The 26,867-nt window shown below is 45.3% G+C and overlaps 1 protein-coding gene across 6 annotated transcripts in view; it reads right to left on the bottom strand.

Annotated features, from left to right (window-relative positions):
• Nucleotides 1-26,867, bottom strand: part of CLUH (clustered mitochondria homolog) — a 153,935-nt gene that overhangs the window by 53,528 nt on the left and 73,540 nt on the right. For all 6 annotated transcript variants that reach the window (XM_029612489.1, XM_029612487.1, XM_029612488.1 and 3 more), the window contains exons 8-9: nt 4,021-4,168; nt 2,684-2,776 (exon numbers count right to left, since the gene is read on the bottom strand). In XM_029612489.1, the coding sequence (XP_029468349.1) occupies nt 2,684-2,776; nt 4,021-4,168 (241 nt within the window). The remainder of the gene's footprint in view (nt 1-2,683; nt 2,777-4,020; nt 4,169-26,867) is intronic.

Raw genomic sequence — 26,867 nt, 5'->3', positions numbered from 1 at the left:
GTACTGAGGCCCTTTATATCAAGGAAGATAAATCAGAGTGCCATCATTTTCGTTCACTCATCACTAGTGTTATTGTACTATCTAACTCATGACTCTCAGGCCTCAATGCGCTAACTTCAATTGGGCCTCCCACTGCTGTGTGCCCCTCATTATAGCTCCTTCTCGCCGGCTGCTACTCTGTTCACCCTTATAATTATCTACATGATTAATACTTTCGTGCAACTCAATAATTGCCCACCTTCCCCTTCCCCCACTCCAAGTGCCATGTCACCATGACTGTTCTGCTTCTGCAGGAGGATGGTGTACCTGCCCGAGACCCGATGCCCAGCCCCCCCTGACCTCTTTTATAGCCCGTTTAACTCCTTCCCCATCTCCCCACCAACATCAGCATAAACTAGTCAAACTGAGATAGTCAAAACTATACTGTTCCCCTGTAGGACATCCACCATTCCATTCTTTTCTCCTTTGTTGTGCTTCTCGCTTTAACTACCGTATACTGAGAATTGTCTCCTGTGTGAGCACTGTAGCTTCAATTCACCTGAGGCCCTCCACTGTAGGTTGCGGGTTCACTCCTGTTTGCAGACGCATCCTTCTTCCTCTACCAGGGAGGTGTCTCAGCTCTTTCATGCACTGTCAGTGGAGCGGAGTCCTTGACCGGGAGGCCTGCTGCTTTCAAGATGGCTGCCGCCTCAGCTCGGGTGTTGACTTTAGATGTCATATCCCAGATGGTTATGGAAATCCAACGGGAATAGCCACTGATAGCGCAAGTTTTCTTTCCATAATACCGATGTGATAGGCTGGAATTCCTGTCTACACTTTGTCGTCATTGCTGATAGATCAGATACAGACTGTGACTCCCATTGCCAGGACTGCTGTTGCCTTGCTACTGTTGGTACTCTCTCCTTAATCGGGTAATGTAGAAAACAGGCAATGATGTCGCGTGGTTGATTTCCCAGCCTGGGTCCCAATGTTCTGTGCCCTTTCTATTTCTATCATCGGGCAGATTTTGGGTATTCCCCTCTCAAGTCTCTCATGCTAAAAAAAATGTACGCAGATTCCTCTCTACCTCGTAACAGTCGTCGTAGGCCTGTATTTCAGGTTGCATCTGCGATTCCGGTTTTCCAAATCTTCCAACTCAGAGCTTGGTTTGGGTTAGCGTGTCACATTGGACAAAATGCATACCCAATTTGTTGGCCTGCGAGTCCAGTCTAGTGTCACAATCATCTACCCAGCGGCCTATCTCCGCCATCTCCTCCCGTAGTGCCGCCATCATGTCAATCATTTCCTTTTTATTCTCTTTCATATTTTTATGGAGATCACTGAACCACTGTCTGAATTCTTCCCTGGTAGGGACAGCACTTATCGGAGGGATCGGGTCTCCTGGTGACATGCTGTCTTTACCGCTCTGCATTCCTGCCGACTCGGAATTCATACACTCTGGTAGGCCGTCCATGCTCACTCCTCCTTTAGAATATGAGTATTGCTTTAAAATCGGTGCCTTTTCGTTTGGATGTCATGAAGGTGAATCGTCCCAATCTGAAAAGTCTCCATTGTTGATGGGGGATGGATAGCGAGTTGGTCAAGATTAAGCTCGAAGTGTTCGGGAGCTCTAATTTAGACTGCCATCTTGTCCCATGACGTCACAGCCTCCTCCAGCTATTTCAATTTTAATTTTCAGATTATTCACACGTTTGTACAAAATATGCTTAGCTCCTCTTTGGTAGTTCTTGGTCAGCACTGTTCCGATGGACCACAAGGGGGCGCTCTCCACTGAAGACCGTGTATACTTTGCAAAGCAAAGCCACATGAAGTGCAAACGGCTCCGGGGTCAGAGAGAGGCAACAGGACAATGATGGCCAGAGCTGGAGAGATAGGAGAGCGGGAAGGGATAGAGTGCAGGCATCAGGTTAGGCAGGTCAGCCACCCAGCATATTGTCCATTGAACATTCAACAGATTGCAGCTAGAGGATATAGATATCTATATAAATAAAAATGTAAATGTTCATTTGTCACACCTGTGACAGGTAAAAACATGGTTTTTGGGAAAAACAGCGCCATCTGTTGGACGTAAAAGCAACACACTATCTACAATATAAATGGGCTCTGACCGACGGACCGCAAATGCACAGTAGAGAGCAGCTCTACCGGGCATGTGCAGACCATAGAGCTCTGCGCTACTTGCTGGGTGTCAGAGGGGAGGAGAAAAGGGCAGACCAGTCGCCACTCCAAGAAATGGCTCAGTCTCTTCCTCCGCCGCTGAGGAAGGGGGGAGGGAGTAGGGACTGTCGGTCAGTTACACACAGGAGGAGGAAAGGGTAGAAGAGTCGCCGAGCCAGTCCGTCCACCACCGGAGAAGGGGGAGGGAGGGAGTTGGGACGGCCGGAGCAGAGCTAATGCGCATTGTGAAATTAAACCTGACTGAGCCACGGCAACGCGTGGCCGGGTACAGCTAGTATATATATAGATAGATACACACACACACACATACACCTTTCCATTAAAAAAAAAACAAATTTTTACCTGTTCAGGTGTGGCTAAGCTGGAATAGCTGAAAGTGCTATGTAATGGGAATCTTAAAATCCTACCTGAGTCAGACCTTCCCTGATACGACTAGGAACAAACCATTGAGAAGCTTCCCCTTGCTGCTGCAAACTTGATACTGGCCCCCCCCCCCCCCCCTCACCTTGAAAATGGCTCGTTCTCGAAGAAGCCTCTCTGGCAAGTTTTTGCGTGGTAGCTCTCTGGTGGTCTGCAGCTCCTCATTCCAGTCTCGGGTCTGAAAGGAAGTCACGGTATTTAGGGGAAAGAAACAGAAAATGGGATTCCCCTTTGTCCCTCAACCAATTCACAGCAATCGTGTTCTCATTTTTTTTTTTGTTTTTTAAATTCAAAATGAGAGTCGTCAAACTTATGGCATTTTTACATTTAAGCACACAGAAAGCCAAAATATTAGACTGATACAGGCGATGTTACCTGGTATGTTTACAATTTTGGGTTATTCTTTCGGTTGTCAGCAAGCCAGGACTAGTGCTAGACCTCCTGTAACTACCTGCAGGTAGCCTGGACCACTCCATCATTCACCCATGGTCTTATTAACAAAATAGACACCCGAAAGAACAAAAATAAAATACCCGATTATATTTACAATTTTTGGTGAACCGCCTGTATTAGTCTAATTTTTTTGGCTGTCTGTAAGCGTGGTTATTGTTGGTGCAACAGCTTTGTGACCTTCTTTTGGGTTTTTTCCTTTGGAAAAATGTACATTTAAGATAGAAGGCACTTCAAAAACCTCAATATGTTCAAATGAGCTTGATGTTGCACTGTTCCAGCTACCGAATTTACCAGTTTAACCAGCTATATGCCAGCCCTTTTTCTTATAGAGCAATAGACGTCTCAGACAGGTAACGACAGCTTGGTTACATAACATCTCTATTCTCTCCTTCATTACAACTCTTGCTTGCTCGCTGCTAATGACACTCCCTTTGCTGAGTCAGGAAATCTTTCTGCAGTAGAAACGAATAACCATGAAGTGCCAGACTGAGGTTTGCCAAGGTGCTGTCCAGTGTCCTATCATATGATACTCATTTGTACTGGGCACTGCTTTTCACACCCAAAATATCTGTTTTCCTTTTTCTCACTGTCTCGTGGGACGTACAGGATAATCCCGGCTAGCCCAAAGGCTGGAGGGGTACCTCTTCTGAAGCCCACCCTCAGCACTGCTCGATAGCCAGCAAGGACCATCTCCCCACCCTCCTGGGGCCTGAGAATTTAACCTCTGAAGCCTGGACTCCCTAACCACCCCACCCCCACCAACAGCAGCACAACCTGAACCATGGGAACACTGGTCTCCCACACTGATCCCTGCCAGGGGTCCACTTCTACACATTACTGATCCCGACCCAACTGTGCTTGGGACACATGTTGCTTTTTGGTTTCCGCTGCTATTTCCTGATGCATCTTTTTTTTAACCCTTGCTGTGCTGGACTGCGGTGGATCACAGCGCAGAGCAGTGTGAGTTACCTGTCCGGGAATGTGCTCTTCGTAACCCAGCCTGGATGTATAGGCGTCTTCTGCCCGCACGCAGTCCATGACGTGCTCTGCCTGCGGCGCTGTCCAGCTGTACACCTGGAAAGGGGTGGCGATTCTTTCAAACGGATGTCTCTGAACCCTGTTGGTTAAAGTCAATACAGTTTGTGCTTTTTTTTCTCTCTCCACCCTCAAATTGTATTTATTTATAAATAAATTGTAGACTCAATTTTCTCTTTCCCACCTCCCAGAGTAACGCAATATTCCTCGCCCGGAGAGGACTGGAAGGGCAGACACCTCAGTTATCCAATCCAAGAACCATACAGAGCAACACGAGCGCAATTTTATAACAGCATGCACAGACTTCAGCTCAAAATTTCCAAAGCCGACTTACACGTATAAGTCCGTATAGAGACGTAAATGCGTACGTGTACATTTACACGCATACTTTGGCAAACGGAAGGTACGCACACAAATTCTCTCCCAAATCTGCCCCTGGGAATGCCTCTTTCCAGTAAGCATTAAAAAAAAAAAAGTCCATGCAAAACATGTGGAACTCCCACGGCAATTTTCAAAAAAACCCACTTATGCGCACAAAGCAGAGTTTTGCGTTCTGAAATGTCTCTTTTAAAAAAATCGGGTCATTAAAGAGCAGTGTAAAATGAAGCAGGGGAGTTCCCAGGTTAGTTAACGGTGAGCAGCAGCACAGGCAGACAGATTCCTGGGCATGATCAGGTAAGGAGCAGAGCTTTCCGAGGAGTACGGCACATGGAAAAGAATCATTTGGATTTATACAGCATCTCTTAAATCAAAGAGGAACCTAATGTGCCTCACAGTTTGGGATATGGGAAACATCCTTGCTAATTTTATTTCTGACTGCATGAAAGCTCCCACAAAAGGAGAGAAGAAAGAACCATTAATTACAACTGGTAAACGGAGGCATGGAAAGGCAACGCGACTTGACCACAGTCATGCAAAGAGTCCAAAGAAATCTGCAGCCCAGGAGTTCTAGACGTAACCGTAGTCTGGTCAACTAACATCAGAAGAAAAACTGAATGCATGTTTGAAGCTGCACCCTTGCTGGTACCTTTTTTTTTTTTTTTTTTTAAGGAATATGCCCTTTTTTAAAATTAGAAAACTGCAAACAAAAGGAAAATTGCGAGAATTTCAGTACCTGTGAATTCCTAGTGGCATCAGCTCTAGGTTCTCCTTCCAGGGCTGGCGCAAATGGTTTGTTACAACGAGAAGACAACAGCCGAGTGTATACACCATAATATAAATGGCACCACACAGGGCCATCTTCCCCAAGGGTGGGAATTCAACAGCTGGTGCAGCGCTATATCCCGGCTTGCATTAGAGGAGTCACCAATCTTAGTGTCGGAGAACAAAGGGGCTGGCTAGACCTGCTTAGTTTGGCCACAGCAGAGCTCCCAAATCCTGGCACAGACTCTCACATACCGAATCCCAACAGCTCTGGGCATCAGGTGGTTAAAAGATGTTAAGGAAGCAGGTCTGAAAAGAGTCCATAATGAGACCAAATCCATAGGAACATACGTGTTTACACAACTGCGAAACCTGATGTAGGTAGTCCGAATCCAGACATTTGCACCTTTTTCCAAGGGCACTTTTTTCTTATGGAAAAGAACACATCTAATTGAAAATACAAATCTACGTGCATTATGCCCCCGGAACTCCTTTCTATGTGGTTACAGGCCCGCGCATTGTGGAAGGACGCGTGTACTTTTAACAGCGCCGAGAGACGGTAATTCTCAGACGGCTGATTAATGCAGGTGAAACTTTTTGCTTGTATAAAATTGCTTTGAAATTTGTCCTCTCCAGAGGAGAAAGATCTTCAGGATTTCTCTTCACAGCTGAGAGAAATTCAACAGTGTATACTGAGGAAATAATTACGTGCACACACAAACACGCACGCACACACACAAAAGAAAAAAAACAGATAAAAAAACCGAGAAATCTGAGAAGTGCTTTCCATCAGAGAATTTAACGTAGTCTGTGCTAGCAGGAGTGGATTATGCGCCCTTCCCATACTAAAACCTTCAGAAAACAGATCACCGGGCTAAGATTAAAATAAAGGCAAGATCTGGGATAAAGCGAAAAGTGGGGTTGTGTCCAGAGAGAGAAACATTTCTGCATGGGCAGGAAAACTGCTGGGAATAAGCCTGGAGGTAAGATTTTAAGTAAAATATACTGGTTGTGCCGTTTAGTGACTCCGAAGATATGTTGTCACCCCATGGGATCTTCTGGAGATGTTCCAGATATTGTACTCATGTGTCTGTTTTGTATTCACCCTCACTTAAACTCTGCCTATTAGAGCAGAGGTGCTCAAACTGGTCCTCAGGTCCCCTCTAGCCGGTTTGGTTTTCAGGATATGCTTAATAAATATGCATGAGTTATTTGCATACAACAGAGGTAGTGCATGTAAATATATTAAATGCATATTCATTACGGATATCCTGAAAACCAGAGGATCAGCTTGAACACTACTGATCTGGAAAATGAAGAGCAAAAATATTTGAGTTTTGACAATTAGCAACATGGATATTTGTAAAAAGGAAAAACAAAAAACGTTTATATATATGTATCTACACACACACTTAGCAGCCTGAAAGAAATATTGGGAGAAGCTGCCACAGATACTACAGTAATGCCTCCCACTCTGCGCACAAATATCTATCAGATAACACTGCAAAGAAGAACTTCCCTCGATTTACAGAAAATGTCTAACATTTTCCATGCAAAGGTTGATATTAAAGGGCAAAACTCATTTCCTTTAAAAAAAAAAAAATATGATTAGGCCTACCCTAATAAATACATTAATACAGAAACAGAACATTATGGTCCATCTCATCTGCCCAATTTCAATCCGTTACAAATGCCATAAGCATCAGCTGATCCCTGGCTTTTCCCTCACTTCTCTACCACTAGGGAACGTCTCCGCGTATATTACCCTAAGCAACATGCATGCCAACCCTCTTTATCCTATTTTAAATCATAGCATTGTTTTCACTTCTTTATTCCTACTCCCTCTCACATGCTTACTCAATCACAACACATCCACTTGCATCTCATTTCTATCCTTTTATGCCATAAACCGCACAACACACAACTGCTCACATAGGAACCAAACATATAACTGCTACACAAAGAAAACAAACTGTTTACTTACATACAAAATAATATAAACAAAATGACACCCTCATCCCCATCTTGAAAAGCTGTGGGAACGGGGGTGCTCCCGACTCCCCTTCCCTCACTTTGCTGACAATGGGGAGCAGACATGTCCTCTTCTCCACTATGCTGGTGCCATAGGACCAGCATGTCAGGGTGGGACCTGAAATAGAAGGAGAACAAGATAAGGAAACAAGGATTTGATTTATTTAAACTCTGTCCTATAAATTAATTATGCTCATCTCAGCCACCACACCAAAAGAGAACGTGAAGTGTGACCCAGGTGGAAAGAAGGAACCTAGGACAGAAGACAACGCAAATCTAGAGATGGCGGACCCCTGGACAATATAAGAAGTGTGTATCTATATCTCATCATGTATCAATGCAGGAAAGGAAAATCATGTGCACAACATCCGTCTAAGCATCCTCCTTCCCTTATATAACCCACAACATACAGTCCTCTACTAGATTATACCATGACAGCCATGCAATACAATAAGGCACATGCTGTGTGAGCGAACAACTTGGCCAGACTCACAAACACACCATAGATACAACAATCATGCAAATCATACAACAGCACATTAAAAAAAAATAAATCACACTTCCAGTCATACACACACATACCATCATGCATGCATGCAAACAAAAGAGCAGCAATAAGGACTCACCTTGTTGGTCTCCTATGCCAAGGAACCTATCCAGGTTCTTCTCTAGACAACATGGCAGCTTTCGTGTCCACTACTTCTCCCTTCTGGTAGTCAGGAAGGAGGCTACCCCACACTAGGAACAGGGTGTCTGCTGGTCCCCTCACTGGTCTGAAAAACAAATAATAAGACACCGTTTGGGTGTCCCAGTACCAGCCCAGGAGGACCAGTTGGAAAAATGAGAGCTGCTGTGCTCCGGCTCCTTGTGCACATCCCAACGTTAGTTAGGCACTCTGGGAAGCACATGGCCAAAGTCTCGTCAGCCTTCATGAATTTCCTGGGCAGTGCAGCACAGGAAATTAAAAAAAGGGACCTTGTCCGTTTCACACAGTTGATAAAAGGTACAATAAAGGACTGCTTATGTAAGACGGTCATGATATGGGATGCGACTTCCTTCTAACCTGGCCAGCTAAGATGACTTGGTCTTTGATCTCTGTGGCTAAGAGTAACTATTTTATGAGTACTCATGGAAACTTGGAGCCTCTCACAGGAAAATCTTCCATCCTAGCTGATGAGTGTACCCGACCAGACCTCTCGTCTCTCTGCAATGGGAGAAGTTGCGTGGATACCTGTGCTGTCATACATAACACCCTCATGGCTTGGCTAGTATTATTAAAGTTCTGACCACCTCTAAGTTTTTGTGTGCTGCGTGTGCAAAAAAGTTGTCATGTGCAACGTGGTGTACAAATTTGCATATGGTGTTCTCTGAAACACCATTCTGTTTTCTTTTTGTTGTGCATGCTAGGTCTTCCTGCGTGTATGAGCGCAATTTACAGGAAACATTGCAGACTGCTCTGTAGTATCTGACTTCTGGTTTCTTCCAGTGTGACAACTCCATTATAAATGCCAAAACTATCCATCTGCCTGACTAATACCTCAAGGTGCAAATGGGCTTCTATAAGACAATGCACTTCTCCAATGTGATAAAGGCTAGTGACTGCACTCATATGGCCTTGATTCTTCCAAGGGTCTAGGAAGCCATCTACCAGAACTGTAAGCATCATCACAGTCAGAGCATGCAGTTCAGCTGTGACTATCACTTGGCTGATCACTGATGTGGTGACCAAATTCTTGCGCCTTGCTAAGGACTGTGTGCTCATGACCTTTGAAACAGAGCTCTGCTGGGTCAATGTGGGAGTGAAGCCAGTGTGTGTAGTGTTGTGATGGAAGTCTGAAAAATGTCCTTTAATAACAGTCCTTGCTGCTGGGTTACTCTAAGTCAGAGCTTTCCAAACTGTGTGTCGCAACACGTTAGTGTGTCGCCTGCAGTGTGAAGGTGTGTTGCGCAAACATAGCACATTAAAGCCCAATCCACATGGCAGTAGCACCTCTGAAGCCGCTCCCCTCCAGCATCATTCCCAAGTGAATTTCCCATTCCGCAAACTTTCACTCTCACGGAAGCGGTTATGAAATTTTATTTATTTTTTTTAAATAGCTCTGTCTGCGGAAGCTACGGAGGGATCGTATTTCAAGATCTGTTCGGATTCTAGAACAAAGAATATGGACAGAAAGCTGGTGTATTGTTCTTAGGTATCCTTAATGGCAAGTCTCTGGCACCGGCTAGGTCACTTAGGCCCTAATGACGCCACGCCGTCAACTCCGACTGCACACAATGCAGTGCTAACGTTGGCCAACCATATGAAGACGACATTTGTGATGAACAAAATGTATCGACACTAGAGAAAACTACACAAGAATCAACTGTTGAACCGTCTTGTATTAATAAGCAAGAAGTGTAAAGGAAAAATTTCCACGCCTAATTTATAGAATGCAGATTATATAAAACTGGGGTTCACATTTTCTGGTAATGAAAACAATCCTTGTCCCCACTGTTTAGTTTGTGGGATGATACTTGCAAATGAAAGTATGGTACCAAACAAATTAAAAGCGCCATTTTAACCTCAAAAACACAGTCATTTGTCAGAAAAGCCAGTAGAATACTTTATTGAACTTTCAAAATCTATAAAAGAAGCAGTCTGCATCGTTAACTAAGAGAATGAAGACATCAGAGAAAGCTCATAAGGCAAGTTATTTGGTTGCTCAAATAATTGCCAAAAATAAGGAGCCACACACTATTGCCGAAACCACTATAAAGGAATCTTGCTGTGCTATTGTTCGAACAATGTTTGGGCCCGAATTTGAGATAGAAGTTAATAAAATCCCTTTGGCAGATAACACAATTGGAAGACGTATTCAAGACATGTCTGATGACAAAGCTTCAAATGAAGGATATTTTTCAAGAAGATATGCTTTTTACATTGTAGTTAGATGAATCAACAGATGTCAGTGGGTTAGCACAATTACTGGTTTTTGTACGTTTCATTCATGCTGACAGAATTGAGCAATTCTTGTGTTGTCTAGAACTTCCAATGAGAACTAGAGGTGAAGATATATTTAAAACATTAGATTGCTTCATGAAGGAAAATAATTTGCAATGGTAAATTGTATAGGAATATGCACAGATGGAGCTCCTTCAATAGTTGGTCAAACAGGTTTTACAGCTTTAACAAAGAGAGAATAAAAATATAATTACTCACTGCTTTTTACATTGCAAAGTACTAGTCGCGCAAAGCATTGGTAATGAATTAATAAAGGTTATGGATCAAGTGGTTCAAATGGTCAATTACATTAAAAGCAGACCTCTTAAATCAAGGTTATTTGCTCATATTTGTGAAGAAATGGAAGCAAAATTTAAAAACCTTATACTACACACAGAAGTTAGTTGGCTCTCAAGAGGTCGCGTGCTTTGTCGTATATACGAATTGAAGGAAATGATGCTTAAACTGAGGAAAATCAGCAAAATAAAATCTGTGATCTAATTCAAAACAAACTATGGTGCACAAAACTAGCATGTCTTGCCGACAAATTTGAACACTTGAATAAAATAAACAGCAGTATGCAAGGAAAAGGAGAAAATATTGTAACAGCGGTAGATAAAATTTGTGCTATGAGAAACAAGATAGCAATTTGGAAAAGGAAAGTGACAGAAGGAAATTTTGAAATGTTTTCCAAAACTGCTGACTGTGAGCTAAAATGTGAGATCAGTTCGATAATGGTTGACCAGTTAGCATTGCTCGGAGAGAAAGTTTATCACTACTTCCCAAATATTGAAATCCAAGATTATGATTGGATCAGAAATCCATTTCTTTCAACTGCAACAATTGACTTTTCACTTACTGAAGAAGAATTTGCTGAAATAAAAAATAATCGAAGTCTATTAAGGAAGAGGGTGACAGACAACTTTTGAATTCATGTTTCAAAAATGTATCCAAACATAAGTAAAAAAGCGTTAAAAATGCTTCTGCAGTTTTCCACTACATACACTGGTGAAGTATCCTTTTCAATGATGACAAATTTGAAGACATTGAAACGTGGAAGCTTAAAAATGCTTGATGACGAAATGAGAGTATCTTTATCTAATATTCCACCAAATAGTCCAAAGCTGTGTTCATCCCATGAAGCTCATACATCTCATTAAAGAGGTAAATAGTTATTGGTGTTATTCAATTAGTTTTATTTTTGTTACTCAAATTATAACATTAATCTTGGAAATTATATATTTTTAACATAAAAAGAAAATTATTCCTTACCTGCTAATTTTTGTTCCTGTAGTACCAAGGATCAATCCAGGTAGTGGGTTATCCCCCCCTTCCAGCAGATGGAGTCAAATAGAACTTTGAATGATGCTTCCTTATAAAGGTAGTGCTCCCTCTATTAATCCTCAGTATAGAGTATATCAAAGCAAAGAGGAAAATCAGGATGATCAAGAACAATAGAATTAAGTAACAAATAACAGTGTGCAAAAGGCACAAAAAACAGTGTCAAACAACAAACTTGCAGAATGAACCATTAACCAGCCAAAAGAAAAAAGGCACTGAAGAACAATTTGAGCAGAGAGGCAATCCCAAACCCAATAAACAGTCAGGGAGGGCGTCTGGACTGATCCTTTGTACAACAGGAATGAAAATTAGCAGGTAAGGAATAATTTTCTTTTCCCTGTACGTACCAGGATCAGTCCAGACAGTGGGATGTACCAAAGCTTCCCTATGTAGGGTGGGCCCCGGAAAGCCCTGCTCGAATGACCCTCGAGCCAAAGGAGCCAAAAGTAGGCGACTGTATGAGTAGACTATAATGACGAGCAAAGGTATGTAACTATTTCCAAGTTGCCGCTCGACAAATCTCCTGGAACGAGACAGATTGCATCTTCGCCCAGGAAGCAGCCTGAGCTCGAAGAGAATGGGCCTTGACACCCGGAGGTTGTCGACCCGCTCCAATGTAGGCCACCGAGATCACCTCCTTCAGCCAGCGAGCAATGGTAGTTTGACGCCTTGGCCCCCTTCCTCGGACCATGCCAGAGAACAAACAGAAGGTCCGACAAGCGAAAATCATTAGTGACTTCCAGATAGCGAATGAGGATACGCTTGACATCTAGCTTGCGTAAATCCGCCGATGCATCCGCTGAGAAGGACGGAAGCGCTACTGTCTGATTCGAGTGGTACTCTGAAACCACCTTGGGCAGAAAAGCAGGCACAGTGCGCAAGGAAACTCCCGAATCCGTAAAACGAAGGTAGGGCTCTCTGCACGAGAGTGCTTAAAGCTCAGAGATTCTGCGGGCAGAACAGATAGCTACCAGGAAAACCGTCTTGAGAGTGATATCCTTGAGGGTCGTGGAACGCAAGAACAAGATTGAGACTCCACATGCTTCACCCCCCTGAGGAATCTGATGATATCCGGGTGAGAGGAGAGGGAAGTTTCCCTCTCGTTGATGAAGTAGAGCGCCTAGGGCAACGACTTGCACTCTCAGCGAGTTGTAGGCCAGACCCTTGTCCAGTCCCTGTTGAAGAAAAGATAGGATCTGAGCCACCGAGGCGGTCCGTGGCGACACAGGTATGGAGGCACACCAGTTCTCAAAAACTTTCTATATCCTGATATAGGAGATGGAGGTAGACGTCTTTCTAGCCTTGAGAGGGTCGAGATAACGGCCTCTGGGTATCCACGCCGTCTCAGCCGGCGCCTCTCAAAAGCCAGGCCGCAAGACAGAAGCCGATCGGCCTGGGTGGGAAGATTACCGGACCCTGATGCAGCAAGCGTGGGAAGGTGACCCAGACAAAGAGGTCCGTCCACTGCGAGGTTGATCAAGTCTGCAAACCACGGACGACGGGGCCATTCTGATGTCACCAGCATTAACACACCGGACCCTGGTGGGACTCTATTCTTCTGGAGCACCTTGCCCACCAGAGGCCAAGGGGGAAACACTTAGAGGAGAACATGACGGGGCCAGGGAAGGACTAAGGCATCCACTCCCTCTGCGCCGTACTCTCTTCTGCGACTGAAGAACTGAGCTCCTTGGCATTCCGGGAGGTTGCCATTAGATCCAGATAGGGGGGTCCCCCATCTGTGGACCAGGAGATTCACCGCCTCCTCTGAGAGTTCCCACTCTCCGGATCTAGATGTTGACGACTGAGAAAGTCGGCTTGAACGTTGTCTACGCCTGCGATGTGGGAAGCTGCTAGGCAGGAGAGATGAGTCTCCACCCACGCCATCAACCTGTCCATCTCCCGAGAGACATGCCGGCTCCTTTTGTCCCCTTGGCGATTGATGTAGGCCACAGTGGTCGCATTGTCTGAGAGTATTCGGACTGCGTGATGGACGAGAAGTAGGAAGCGTTTCAATGCCAGACGCACTGCTCTGGTCTCCAAGCGATTGATCAGCCAAGTTGCTTGGGAAGGCGTCCACTTTCCTTGCGCAGAACTCATCTGACACACCGCTCCCCAGCCAGAGAGACTGGCGTCCGTTGTGATGATTAACCCATTTTGGGATGTCCAAAGGAACACCCTGGAGAAGATGAGACAGGTTGAACTACCACGAGAGACTGTCCTTGGCTCCCTGCGGGAGAGGAAGGATGGCTTGGAAGTCCAGAGACACAGGCTTCCAGCGGGACAGCAAGGCACGCTGTAAGGGATGCATATGTGCAAACACCCAGGGGACTAGATCGATGGTGGAAGCCATGGATCCCAGGACCTAGAGGTAATCCCATGCCGTTGGAAGCGAGACCCCGATGAATCGCTGTATCTGAGCTATGAGTATATGAGCCCTATCCGGGGGCAGAGACACCTTGCCCAGCGCTGTGTCGAAATGCGCCCCCAGGAAGTCCAGAGACTGAGATGGAGAAAGGCTGCTCTTGGCGAAATTGACCACCTAACCGAGGGAGTGAAGAAGCGTCAACACCTTGTCGACCGCCCGGTAGCACTGGGCTGAGGACTTTGCCCGAATGAGTCAGTCGTCCAGGTATGGATGCAACTAGACTCACTCCCTCCCTCCGGAGAGCGGCAGCTACTACTATCATCACCTTCGTGAAGGTTCGAGGAGCGGTCGCAAGACCAAAAGGTAGAGCCTGGAACTGGAAATGCTGTCCCAGAATCTTGAATCGCAGAAACGTTGATGCGCTTGGAGGATGGGAATGTGTAGATAAGCTTCCATCAGATCCAGGGAGGCCAAAAATTCTCCGGAGTGTACCGCCTCTATCACGGAGTGCAAGGTTTCCATCCGAAAGTGGGGAATCTTGAGGGCTCTGTTGACCATCTTGAGATCCAAGATCGGGCGGAAAGAACCTTCCTTCTTGGGGACTACGAAGTATACCGAATAATGTCCCTGGCCTACTTCCGAGGGGGGGGGGGGAAACCAGACGAATCACTCAGAGCCAGAAACCCTTCTAGTGTCTGCCGGACTATGAGTTGTTTCTGGACTGGGCCACATGGAGAGAAGAGAACCTGTCTCTTAGCGGCCGAGCAAATTCTAATGCGTAGCCGTGTCTTAGAATATCCAGGACCCACTGATCTGATGTGATGTTGACCCACTCCTCGTAGAAAAGGGAGAGACGTCCCCCTATCCTGGGGATCGGGAGTGGGCCGGCATAGCTTCATTGTGAAGACTTTGAGGACATCCCCTGGGCCAGACCAGAGTGGGGCTGTCTTCGGGCACGAAAGAACTGAGTCCAGGATTGAGATCGAGAGGACGGCTGACAAGGAGCTGCAGTCCTTGCCTAGCGGAACAACGTTGATTCCTGAATCGGCTTCTAGTGGAATTAAAAGACCTAGAAGAACGAGGGCGATCCTCTGGCAGTTTGTGTACCTTATTCTCTCCGAGGGACTTGATAATCTGGTCCAGATCCTTCCCAAATAGTAGCTTGCCCTTGAAGGGTTTGGATCCCAGCTGCGACTTGGAAGAATCTGCCGACCAGTTGCGAAGCCAGAGGAGGCATCTAGCAGAGACTGCAGAAACCATAGATCTGGCCAATACTCTCAGAACATCATATAGAGCGTCTGCTCCATATGCTATGATGGCCTCCAGGTGGTCTGCCTGAAGTGCTTCCTCAGGAGGCAACTCCTGGGAGCTGAGCAGCTGTTGAAGCCAGCGGAGGCCTGCACGCTGAGCGAAGGAACTACAAATGGCCACCCGGACCCCCAGGGCAGACACCTCAAAAACTCTTAAGATAAACTTCCAGCTTTCGATCTTTAAGATCTCGCAAGGCTGCACCACCTGTTACTGGAATGGTAGTTCTTTTCGTCACCGCTGAGACTGCAGAATCTATTTTAGGAACCTTAAGAAGCTCCAGGAAATCACCGGGAGAGGATATAGCTTATCCATGGCTCTGCCGACCTTGATGGGAGGGTGGGGAGAGCTGCAAATAGTACTGCCTGCAAGCTATAGAATGCTCCCACTAAAACAGGAGCGGAGGCTACAGGAAGCTCTCCAAATAATTCCCTCAGAAAATTCAAAAATTTTTTTTTTTAATTAGACTTGATCCATCCAAAAGAAAGGAAAGCTGAAAATAAAGAAAATTCCTAAAATAGCTTTCTAGTCATCTCAGTGGGGAATGAAAGCCACCACTGTCATCTGCTGGAGTCAAGAGAATACTAAGGATTAGTAGAGGGTGCACTACCTTATAAGGAAGCATCCTTCAAAGTTCTATTTGACTCCATCTGCTGGAAGGGGGAGATAACCCACTGTCTGGACTTATCCTGGTATGTACAGGGAATGAAAGGTTTTCATGAGATAAATAAAATGTTTCACGACACAACCTATGTATATATTTAAAGAAACATACATAAATTGTCGAAATAAGTGTCATTCGTTTAACCTCTGGTTTGCTAGTAGACTGAATTACTGTGGTCGTGAAATTGTGTTTGTCTAAAAAGTGTGTCACCAACTTGAAAAGTTTGGAAAGCTCTGTTCTAAGTAATGGGCATCCATTCATACTTCGGCTATTAACTCCATTCCTGCCCCAGCTGCTGGTTCAGAAAAGTACCAAGCAGTCCATAAGAGCAATTACAGAATGCCTATTCTGGGGTGAATTTTTCAGACTTACATGGGGGCTGTGCGAATAAAATCGGGCACAAGTACATCTCTGTGCATAGTAAGCAAATGTTTTGAAAGGCCAAACTACATGTGTATTGTTGCTGCTATGCGAAAAAGTATGTGTACACAAAGAGGGTGTTTCAAGGGCATTCTGGAAGTATGCACACATTTATGCATTTTTATAAATGGCGTACGCAGATACAAGAAACATGCACTAATCAAGTCGCGGATATTAAATCTGCAGTTTTTGGGTGTGAAATCTGGAGCAAGTGGCGAGGATGTGGGTGAACTGACGGAGGTTTCAGCAAACAAACTTGGACTTATGTGCACAAATATTTTCATATGTGAGATAAGCGCATACATCAGCCAACGTTATAAAACACCTGCCTTATTACACACATAGGTTACAATAATTGAATGCATAAAATATGTGTGTGTTCATTTATAAAATAAGTGTTCAAACTCTAAGGTCCACATTCAGACAGTCTGGATATCAAAGTTAGTTGGATAAATTTATTCGGCTAACTTTGGAGGTATGTTCAATAGTGCAGCCGGCTAACTTTAGAGCAGCTCTTTGGCCAGATCACATTTAGCTGGCTAAGATAATTTGGCTACCTTTGAATATCTGAGTTAGCTGGTTAAGTGGCTAACTCCTCCTCCCACTTATGCCCCCGGAGCGCCCTTACCTTACAGGGTCATTTACCATTTCACGTTACGCACGCAATAACGCCATAACGCGTTCATTAAATAGCACAATGCGTGCTAGTATGCAAATGTGACATTTGCTATGCAAGTGGGAGGAGTTTTCTGTGCATTCTCAAACTAAAAGGTTTTTATTGCACATACTGTGGTGGGGGAGATTCAAACAGCAGAAAATCTTCAGTGATGTCAACTTTGCTGTTCATACCTCCTACTATGTAAAACCGCCTCCCTCCCCAAAACTTACCCCACCTCCCCAAATCCCCACACTGAGTTAAAAATGCCTCCTCTTACAGCGGTATAAATAATAAAGTGACATATTGGTCTCTATAGAGGCGCACTCTCTCTCTATCCCCCCCCCCCAATGGCATGTGCGATAAAATTCTTTTTGCTATAATGCCACCATGGTGGATTAAATCAGAGCGCAAAGCAAAAATTAGCACAGGTACAATAAATTTATTGCACCTTGCAGAAATTACCTATGTGATGCAGGAGCAGGGAAATTAGCCTAGACCCCCCCCCCCCCCCCTTTTTATTTATTTTTTTTTAAATCGGAGGAAATATTTCTGTTATAAATATAGCATTTAATAAATCTAGGGGTCAGCCAGCTAAAGCTTCTGAACATGAAGCTCCATGTGGATCCGTGCATTAAAGAAATGTATACAGACTGAAACATTCGTGCATATTTTGGGGGCAGTAATAAGCAGTATTTTATAAACTGTGTACTTCCTGCTGCAGTTTACAAAATACAGGCATGAAGGAAAAGTGTGTCGTCAGTAGCTTCTGTTGCCGGACACAAGTAAAGATTTAAAGACACCGAGGACCACATAATGTGTGGCCCATCAAAGCAGGAACTGAGTCAATTCCCACAGGATCAGAAACAGTCAAAAAGCTTCCCTGAATTGCCCTATCCTAGCAGGACCTTTGTCTGCGAGCGAGTTCCAGAGTAATCTTAGAAACTCCTCCAGTAAGAAAATTCAAAAAGAACTCGAAAGCCTATTTTTGAAAAAGCATTTCCCAGTAAGAAATAACAATTCAGCTCCTACCACTCTGTCTAGATCACCTGGCCGGAGACTGCCCTTAATATCTTCATTATATCTAATAGATGTTTGCTCTTGACAATCCAGTTGGAACCCAACCACTATTTCCTCCTATTTTAATTAAACCTTTAAACCTTTTTAATACGTACTTTTGTCTATATTTAGTATTTTATTTTTACTATGTACATCCACCTTTGTAAACCGTTTTGACTACTTCCTAGTAAAAAAACCCAAAAAAACAGTATAGAAAAATTATTCAAATAAATAAATATACCTAGCTGCACCAATCCGTGCCATCTGCTGAAGGTTCCACCAGATCCCAATAAGGGGAGTAAAATCAGCTCAGATTTTCTTCTTTGTCTCCATCTAGTAGAAGGGGGATAGAACCTACTTATCTGGACTGGTCTGGCATGGATGATAAGGAAGCCCATTTTATTGTGTCAACCGCAGTGGAGGCTTTGTACCAGAAGATGACCCAGGCATGCGGTTTGCTTCATAACATGCACATCCAGCATCATATGCCTTGGTTAGAAATAGAGCATGGCAGAGGTGGAGTTGTTGGATCTGCAGGAGGGAGAACCTTCAGAGGCACAGCAGCTACATCACAGAGAGATCAGATCTTTCGTTATTTCAGATGAGTCCAGAGAAGTTAGATGTGAAATCGTGTAGAGTGGAAGTGATGTCCTTAGTTAAGTGGAGCAGAGACGGACTATACACAGATATTGTAGTTATTTATTAAATTTATATACCTCCATTCAACATTGCTAAGTGGTTCTGCTATCTGATGTTCTACATTTCAAGTGATGGACTGTTGAAAGCAGAGGATGCACATGTCCAAAGCAGATAAGCATTCTTAATCCTTCCTGTGCAAGGCTATGTTACATAATCATTTCTGATTGTCAGGACAACCTATCCTAGAAGGGCTGGATTGGAGACTGCATCTTTGAAACAGTAAAAAGCAGGCACATGTCTGTAAAAGGGATTGTTCCTCGATGTGCAGGATTGATAAAATAATGAGTGCAAAGCAAAGTATGCAAAGGAATGAGATATTTCTATTTCTTGTAACTAATTTTTCCCTACCTAATTCTATGGAGTAGGGGCATATATGTATTTTTGAGCATACTTAAAAAAAAGAGACAACATGGTGAATGATGTATGGGCAAATACTTTTGGCTTCTTAACCTTAGTTCAAAACATCAAGGCTCCATGCTTTCCTAGATGATGGTGATATCAGGGAAGCACGTTCAAAGTAGAGTTAATTGAGGCTCGTGCGTATCATAATGAAGCCAACAATGTATAAATTGAATCCGAGCAAGAGTAAAGTAAAGGAGTCTAGGCTTTATTGGCCTTATCCAAGATAGAGTGTCACTTTTTATTAATTTAGACTTGGAATAATTTCATTCATCATAGCTCATGGATATTTTTGTGACTGAACATTTCTAAGTCCCAAATTCACTCAAGCAAGCTCAAATGCACAATTTAAGAAAAGAAATACCATTATGGAAAGAGCTGGCCATCCCAATGGGGCGATGGATTACAACAAAAATGGACACACGCACATTGTTTGACATCGCCCCCCATGTCGGATATTTCATGCCTTCTACTGCTTAGAGCGTCACAAGTGTGGGGCAATCAGCCTAGGGAAAGAATATAAAAACCCCATGGAGAGAAGGCATCTCAAAGAAAGGAGACATGCTAACAGGAAAGATATGAGAATGGGTAAAATAGCACGAGCTCCTTAAAAGAGCAACTCTGCTAGCTGATTTGAAGTATGAGTAGAGTTCCTGATCTTGGCAATGACCTTCAATGCCCAGAAGCCAAATATCCATACCTACATCAACACTGCTATTCCTTGGAACCTTAAAACCTGAATAGTAAAAACCTTCAGAGGGGTAGATGGCGTTAGTCTGATGTGGCAAAAATGACAAAGGTAGGTGGCACCTTATACTAGACTAAGCAATTTACTGAGGCATGAGCTTTTGAGCATCTGACGGAGTGGACTCTGCTCCTTGAAAAGGTTATGCCTCAATAAACTGGTTAGTCTATAAGGTGCCATCTGCCTCTGTCACTTTTAAAAACCTGAGGTTTCTGAAACTTTATTTCTGTTTTCCTTTCTCTGGATAGTCTCTAAAATGGATTTCTCTCCTATTATGCTCGCTCCCACTCTCCCCAATTTGCTGCTCTGTTTTGGTCATTCACTACATTTTGCTACACTCCTATTTCTAGTTGTTCAAATGTGTTATTGAAGCAGCCGTTTCTGCATGAATGAGTGGTTTTCTTGCCACAGCAGCAGATGGATGGAGGAAATCATGTAAATCGCAGCATTTCTCAGGTTTACAAGCAAGCAACTAGTGTTACCCATTTCCAGTATCACAGTTAATGCACAAAACGATCTGAGATTCATATTCAGCGCATTTTCTGGCTAAGTTTGGCATTTAGCTGCACAAATGCCAGGATTTAAAAATCTCACCCATCCGACATCTATGAGATATTTAGATAATATGTTGCTTTCTGGCTATGTCAGGGGTGGAGCGCTATTATCCAGGTAAGATAGCCAGATAGTCCCAATTTTGAATGTTATCTGGTTAACCTAGCCAGCTAGCTTTAGGACAGCCGAAGTGCAGCCCTAAAATCACCCAAGTTCCATGTTAGAAGTAATCACCCAGGAAAAGAACCTTGGGGTCCTTGTGGACAATACCTTGAAATCTTTGGCTCAGTGTGCAGCGACAGTGGTGAAACAGGAAAATAGAAGGTTAGGAATTATTTGAAAAGGACTAGAGAACAAAACTGACACTATCATAATGTCTTTTATAGATCCACATCTTGAGTACTGGGGTGCAGTTCTGGTTGCCCCATCTCATAAAAAAGATATAGCAGGACACAGAAAAAGTACAGAGAAAAGAAGAGGGACAAAAATGATAAAGAGATGACAGATTTATCAAATTATGAGTAGGATGGAATGCATAAATAGAGAAAAGAAAACTGGTTCTTACCTGATAATTTTCGTTCCTGTAGTACCACAGATCAGTCCAGACTCCTGGGTTTTGCCTCCCCACCAGCAGTTGGAGACAAAGTTTTGACAGACTGTGTCTTATATACCTAGGTGCCACCCACAGCCTGCCAGTATTACTCAGTGTCAAAGCAGAATAGCTCCAACCCAAATTAACTATATACCAGAACCGTAAACTCAAATGGAGCACTGACCCCCAAACTGTAAACCAGTCCCAGTAAATAGGGTAAAAACGATTGCTCTGCAGATTAGAAAACAAACAAATGCTGATGTAGCGGACTCTCTATTGCCTCTATGCAGTAAACGGGCGGGATTCTGGACTGATCCGTGGTACTACAGGAACGAAATTTATCAGGTAAGAACCAATTTTCTTTTCCCTGTACATACCTGGATCAGTCCAGATTCCTGGGATGTACCAGAGCTTTACTTAGTTTGGGATAGGATCCGGAGAGGACCGCTCTGAGCACATCTTCTCCAAAAGTAGCCACCTCCGGCACCTGGACATCAAGCCTGTAATGCCTCGCAAAGGTATGCAAGGATTTCCATGTAACCACTCTGCAGATTTCCTGCGGCGAAATCTGACATTCTGCCCAGGAAGCCACCTGAGAACGTGTCGAATGCGCCAGAAGCCCCACTGGCAAGGGCCTACCACTGAGCAAATATGTGGAATTAATCGCTTCCTTCAGCTACCGGGCTATTGTGGTCTTAAGACGCCATGTTACCTTCTCTTTGGACCACTCCAGAGTACAAAGAGGTGATCTGAGACTTGAAAATAGTTGGTAACTTCCAGATAACTGAGCAGCGTCATGCGAACATCCAACTTCTGCAAATCCTTAGAAAGAGGATCCAACCTGTCCAGATCGGAAAATGACAGAAGCTCCACAGATTGATTCAAATGGAAGGAGGAAGCCATCTTTGGTAGAAAGGAAGGAAGTGTTCGCAAGGAGTCACTCGAATCTGAGATCCTCAAGAAAGGTTCCCTGCATGACGACGCCTGAAGCTCAGAAACCCTATGAGCAGAGGAAATTGCCACTAAAAACATCACCTTCAACGTAAGGTCCTTCGATGTTGATAAGGGCAGCGCATACAAAGCTGTAAGTACTAAGTTTAAATTCCAAGATGGGCATGGTGAGCTCACCGGGGGACGCAAATGCCTTGCTCCCCTAAGGAAGCGAGAAACATCCGGATGCGCAGCCAACGCTACGCCGTCAATGGTACCGCGCAAAGAACCAAGAGCTGACACTTGCATTTGCAAGGAACTACAGGACAATTCCTTAGCTAATCCCGCCTGAAGGAAACAAGATATGACACGGACGCCCGAGTGGCAAAATCCGCTGGTCCATGCACCATGACTCAAAGACCTTCCAGACACGAACATAAGATAAGGAAGTTGAAGACTTACGCGATCAAGAGAGTAGTGATCACCTCATTGGAATAGCCTTTGCCCTTCAGAAGCTGCCTCTCAAAAGCCATGCTGCTAGACAGAAGCGACCAACCTGGTCGAAACAGACGGGTCCCTGATCAAGCAGGTTCGGAAGATAAGGAAACCACAGGAGACCTTCCTCCGCCAGATTGACCAAATCCGCAAACCACGGCCTTCGCGGCCACTCGGGAGCCACCAAGATCACCTCTGCCGGGTGTCTCTCTATTCACCTGAGTACTTTGCCTATCAGAGGCCAAGGAGGAAATACGTATAGTAGAACCGTCATTGGCCAGGGAAGAACTAGAGCATCCACTCCTTCCGCTCCTGTGTGTCTGTAGCGAGCAAAGACGCATGGAGCCTCGGAATTCTTGAACGTCGCCATCACATCCATGTGAAGAGCGCCCCACCTGTCGCAGATGAGTTGAAAGGCTCTGTCCACCAGCTCCCATTCGCCTGGATCGAGTCGATGCAGACTTAGAAAATCCACGTGAACGCTGTCCTATGCTGAGGAGGTTCTGTTCCGCCCAGCCTATTAACAGACTAGCTTCCTCCGCCACCGGCTGGCTCTTGGTTCCTCCTTGACGACTGGTGTAAGCCACTGTGGTCATGTTATCTGACAGCACCCTGACCGACTTTCCCCTAAGAAGTGGAAGGAATGCCTGCAACGCCAGCCGTACCGCTCTGGTCTCCAAACGATTGATTGACCACCGAGAGACTCTTCCAGAGTCCACTGCTCCTGCAGGTCACCACCGTCCAATCTGGAACCACCAAGGGAACTCCCCTGCTCAAACTGTCCGAGAGCAGCCACCAATGCAGACTGGAATGAGTGGAATTCGTCAGAGGCAGATACTGATGGAATTGTTCGGAGACTGGATTCCAGGGGGAAAGTAAGGCTGACTGCAAAGGATGCATATGAGCGAAGGCCCATGGAACTAGCTCCAGAGTCGAAGTCACGGAACCTGCAAGTAATCCCAGACCCTCGGCTGAGCTTTGGAGAGGAATACTCTCACCTGTCCCTGCAATTTGACAATGCGGTCAAACGTTAGAAAGACTCTCCCCTTCTGAGTGTCAAACAAAGCTCCCACGTATTCCAACGATTGGGAGGGAATTAGGTGACATTTGGCCATATTGACCACCCAGCTGAGTGCCTTCAAGAGTTGCAACACCTGCTAGAACGCTGCCTGGCAAAGTGCTTCCGACTTTGCCCGAATCACCCAATCATCCAAGTAGGGATGCACCAACAATCCCTCTCTGCGTAGCTGTGCTGCCACCACCACCATGATCTTGGTAAACGTCCTGGGCGCTGTAGTAAGACCGAAGGGCAGTGCTTGGAATTGATAGTGCCGATCCAGAATGGCAAATCTCAGGAACTTTTGATGATCCTCCCTGATCCAGACATGCAAATACGCCTCTGTTAGATCCAGAAACACTAGATACTCCCTCGGGCGAATGGAAGAGATGATTGATCGAAGCATCTCCATGCGGAATCAGGGGATTCAAAGGCATCTGTTGACCCATTTTAAATTGAAGATGGGCCGGAAGGACCCTTCTTTGTTTTGGTACCACGAAGTAAATGGAGTAACGGCCCCTTCACTGCGCTGACAAAGGAGCTAGAACAATGGTGCCCAGGTCAAGAAGGCGTTGCAATGTCTGCTTTACCGCTCGGTGTTTTGTGGCATACCTGCACGATGAGATCAGAAACTGTTGGCATGGTCGACGTGCAAAATCTAAAGCATAGCCGTGTTTTATCACAGATAGAACCCACTGATCCGAAGTGATCTTGGTCCATTCCTCGTAAAACAGAGACAGTCTGCCCCCTACCACTGGATCCGAGGAATGGACTGGCTGCCCATCATTGTGAAGAATTACCGTCTTGGGTAGACTGGGAGTTACTGGGTCTACCGAAACATCATCCTCGAAATGGTAGAGACCAAGATTGCTGCCTGCCAGTACTCTGCGGAAAGGAAGAAATGGGCATGCGGGGCGTTAGAGATCTTCGACCCCCACGAAAGCGTGCCCTAGAAGAAAGAGATCTTCTCGACCATGGTCTGTCTTCTGGTAGACGATGAATCTTATTCTCGCCCAAAGACTGGATATGTCTTTCAGCTCTTTGCCAAAACAGCAGCTTGCCTTTAAAAGGGAGAGAGCCCAACTGGAATTTTGAAGACACATCCGCCGCCCAGTTTCTCAACCACAATAATCTTCGGGCCGAAACAGCTGAGACCATGGATAGTGTGGAAGTCCGCAGAAGGTCAAAGGGCATCCGCACTATATGCTATTACCTCTACCATGCGTCCTGCCTGAAGAGCTTCTTCCTCAGACAAAAACTCATTGGCCTGCAGCTGTTGCACCCAGAGGAGCCCTGCTCTCAAACCGAAATTGCTACACTTCGCTGCACAGACCCTCAGCACAGACCTCAAAGATTTTCTTCAGCTGCATCTCAAGTTTACGATCTTGCAGATCCTTGAGAGCCGTGCCACCCGTGACCGGGATAGCTGTCTTCTTCGTGACTGCAGCCACGGTTGCATCTACCTTAGGGACTCTGAGAACGGCCAAAGCCTCCTTTGGCAGAGGATAAAGCTTATTCATTGATTTTGTGACTTTAAGCCCCATATCTGGGGTGTCCCATTCTCTGTAGAGCAGATCCGTAGCCGAGAAATGGAAAGGGAAAGCCGTAGGAGGACCCCCTCAGATCCAACAACACAGGGTCCATAGACCCCAAGGACATCTGTTCCTGTGCTGTCTCAATGCCTAACACTTTCAAAATGGCGGGAATAAGAGGCGCCAGTTCCTCCCTTCGGAATAGCCTTACCACCTTAGGGTTATCTCCTTCCACGCCATGGGACTCTTGCGCAGCACTCTGCTGCTTGTCCCCCTCACCCTCTACCCCCTTCGGGGGATGGGTAGGCAGGTCCTGATCATCACGGTCCGGTGAGATATCTGAGGATGAATCTGAATTGTTCTGTGGCGCCATGGACCTCAAGGGGCGCTTAGCCTTAGGGGCCCCCTGATCCGCCCTTTGCTTGGACCGTTTCCGGGGCCTAGGGGGCAGTGGGGATGAGATTTTATCCAAGCTCTGCTTCTTAGAAGCTCTTCTGGCCTTAAAGGCCTTGTGTAATAAAAGTATAAAATCTGAATTAAAAGAGGATGAGGAGGAGGAATCCTCCTCCTCTGCAGGGTCAACCCAGAGTAAAATCTGATCAGGGCAAGCTGATTTGGCATCCCCCCCGAGAGTGATCGCTGAGGCGATAGTAAAGGCAGCAAAATGCTGTCCCCCGACGTGGCCGAAGCTGCTGTGCTGAAATTTTCCAAAATGGCACCCATTCCAGCGCTCAATGGGAACAGGACAGAAGAAGCAGCAGGAAGCTCCCCAAACGTGTGGGAGACCGAGGTAACCCGCAGCACAACCCCCCCCCCCCCAGGCAGTGCACAAATCGTCCCGCGACAATCGAGTTCGCGTTGAGCCTCACGCCCGGCATGCTGACCTCCGTGGCATGTCGGACTGAAGAGGAAAATCAAAAATCCCTTTTTTTTTTTTTTTTAAATCAGCACAAGCAGGAGAAAAGTCAAATTAAGCACCGCAGGAGGGAAGAGAGCCGAGACAAAAACAAAAGCAGTTATTTATTCTATTTTTTTTTTTTTACTTGCCTGGTGCAGCTAAGGTCTTGCTGCTGGTTCTCCTGGGGTGAGTGAGCTGGGCTCCCTGGTGTCAACCCCTAAGCTGCTGAGTATTGGCTATCAGGTCCTCTACCACAGCCACAGCTGCCTCATGAACCAGGGGGGATGGTCACTCAGGACCTAGCAACCCCCTGGGAGGCTGAACTCTGTCGGTTTTTGGGTTTGTTTGTTTTTTTGAGATAATCCCCTCAAATTGAAATTAAACCAAAACCAAATGTAGTCACCTGAAGCTAAATGACCAACAATCAATCACACTAAGCAATACAGACTGTGGGTTGAGCACTCCTACCATCTGCTGGAGACAGAGTAATACTGGCAGGCTGTGGCGGCACCTAGGTATATAAGGCAGAGTCTGTCAAAACTCTGTCTCCATCTGCTGGTGGGGAGGCAAAACACAGGAGTTTGAACTGATCCAGGTATGTACAGGGAATGGCTTTTTTACCCTTTCAAGCAACACTAGGAAACATGCCTGGAAACTAGCAACCAGCAGATTTAAAACAAAATTGCAGGAAATATTTTTTTCACTCAGCAGTCAAGATATGGAATCTGATGCCTCATTCAAGGCACCTAACTTAGTAGGGTTCCTGAAGGAAAAGTCCATAAACAGTTATCTCTGGGAGTGAGCTGCAAGAAACAGATCAGGTACTGGAGATCTGCCGGGTAATTGTGACCCAGTCTGGCCACTGTCTGAGACAGGAGGATGTGCTCGATGAACCTTGGTCTGACCCACCATTGAG

This window comes from Rhinatrema bivittatum, chromosome 8 (genome assembly GCF_901001135.1).
Source record: "Rhinatrema bivittatum chromosome 8, aRhiBiv1.1, whole genome shotgun sequence".
In the NCBI taxonomy this organism is placed as follows: domain Eukaryota; kingdom Metazoa; phylum Chordata; class Amphibia; order Gymnophiona; family Rhinatrematidae; genus Rhinatrema; species Rhinatrema bivittatum.
The sequence above is the reverse complement of the archived record's forward strand: the minus strand, read 5'-3'. Positions and strand labels throughout refer to the sequence as shown.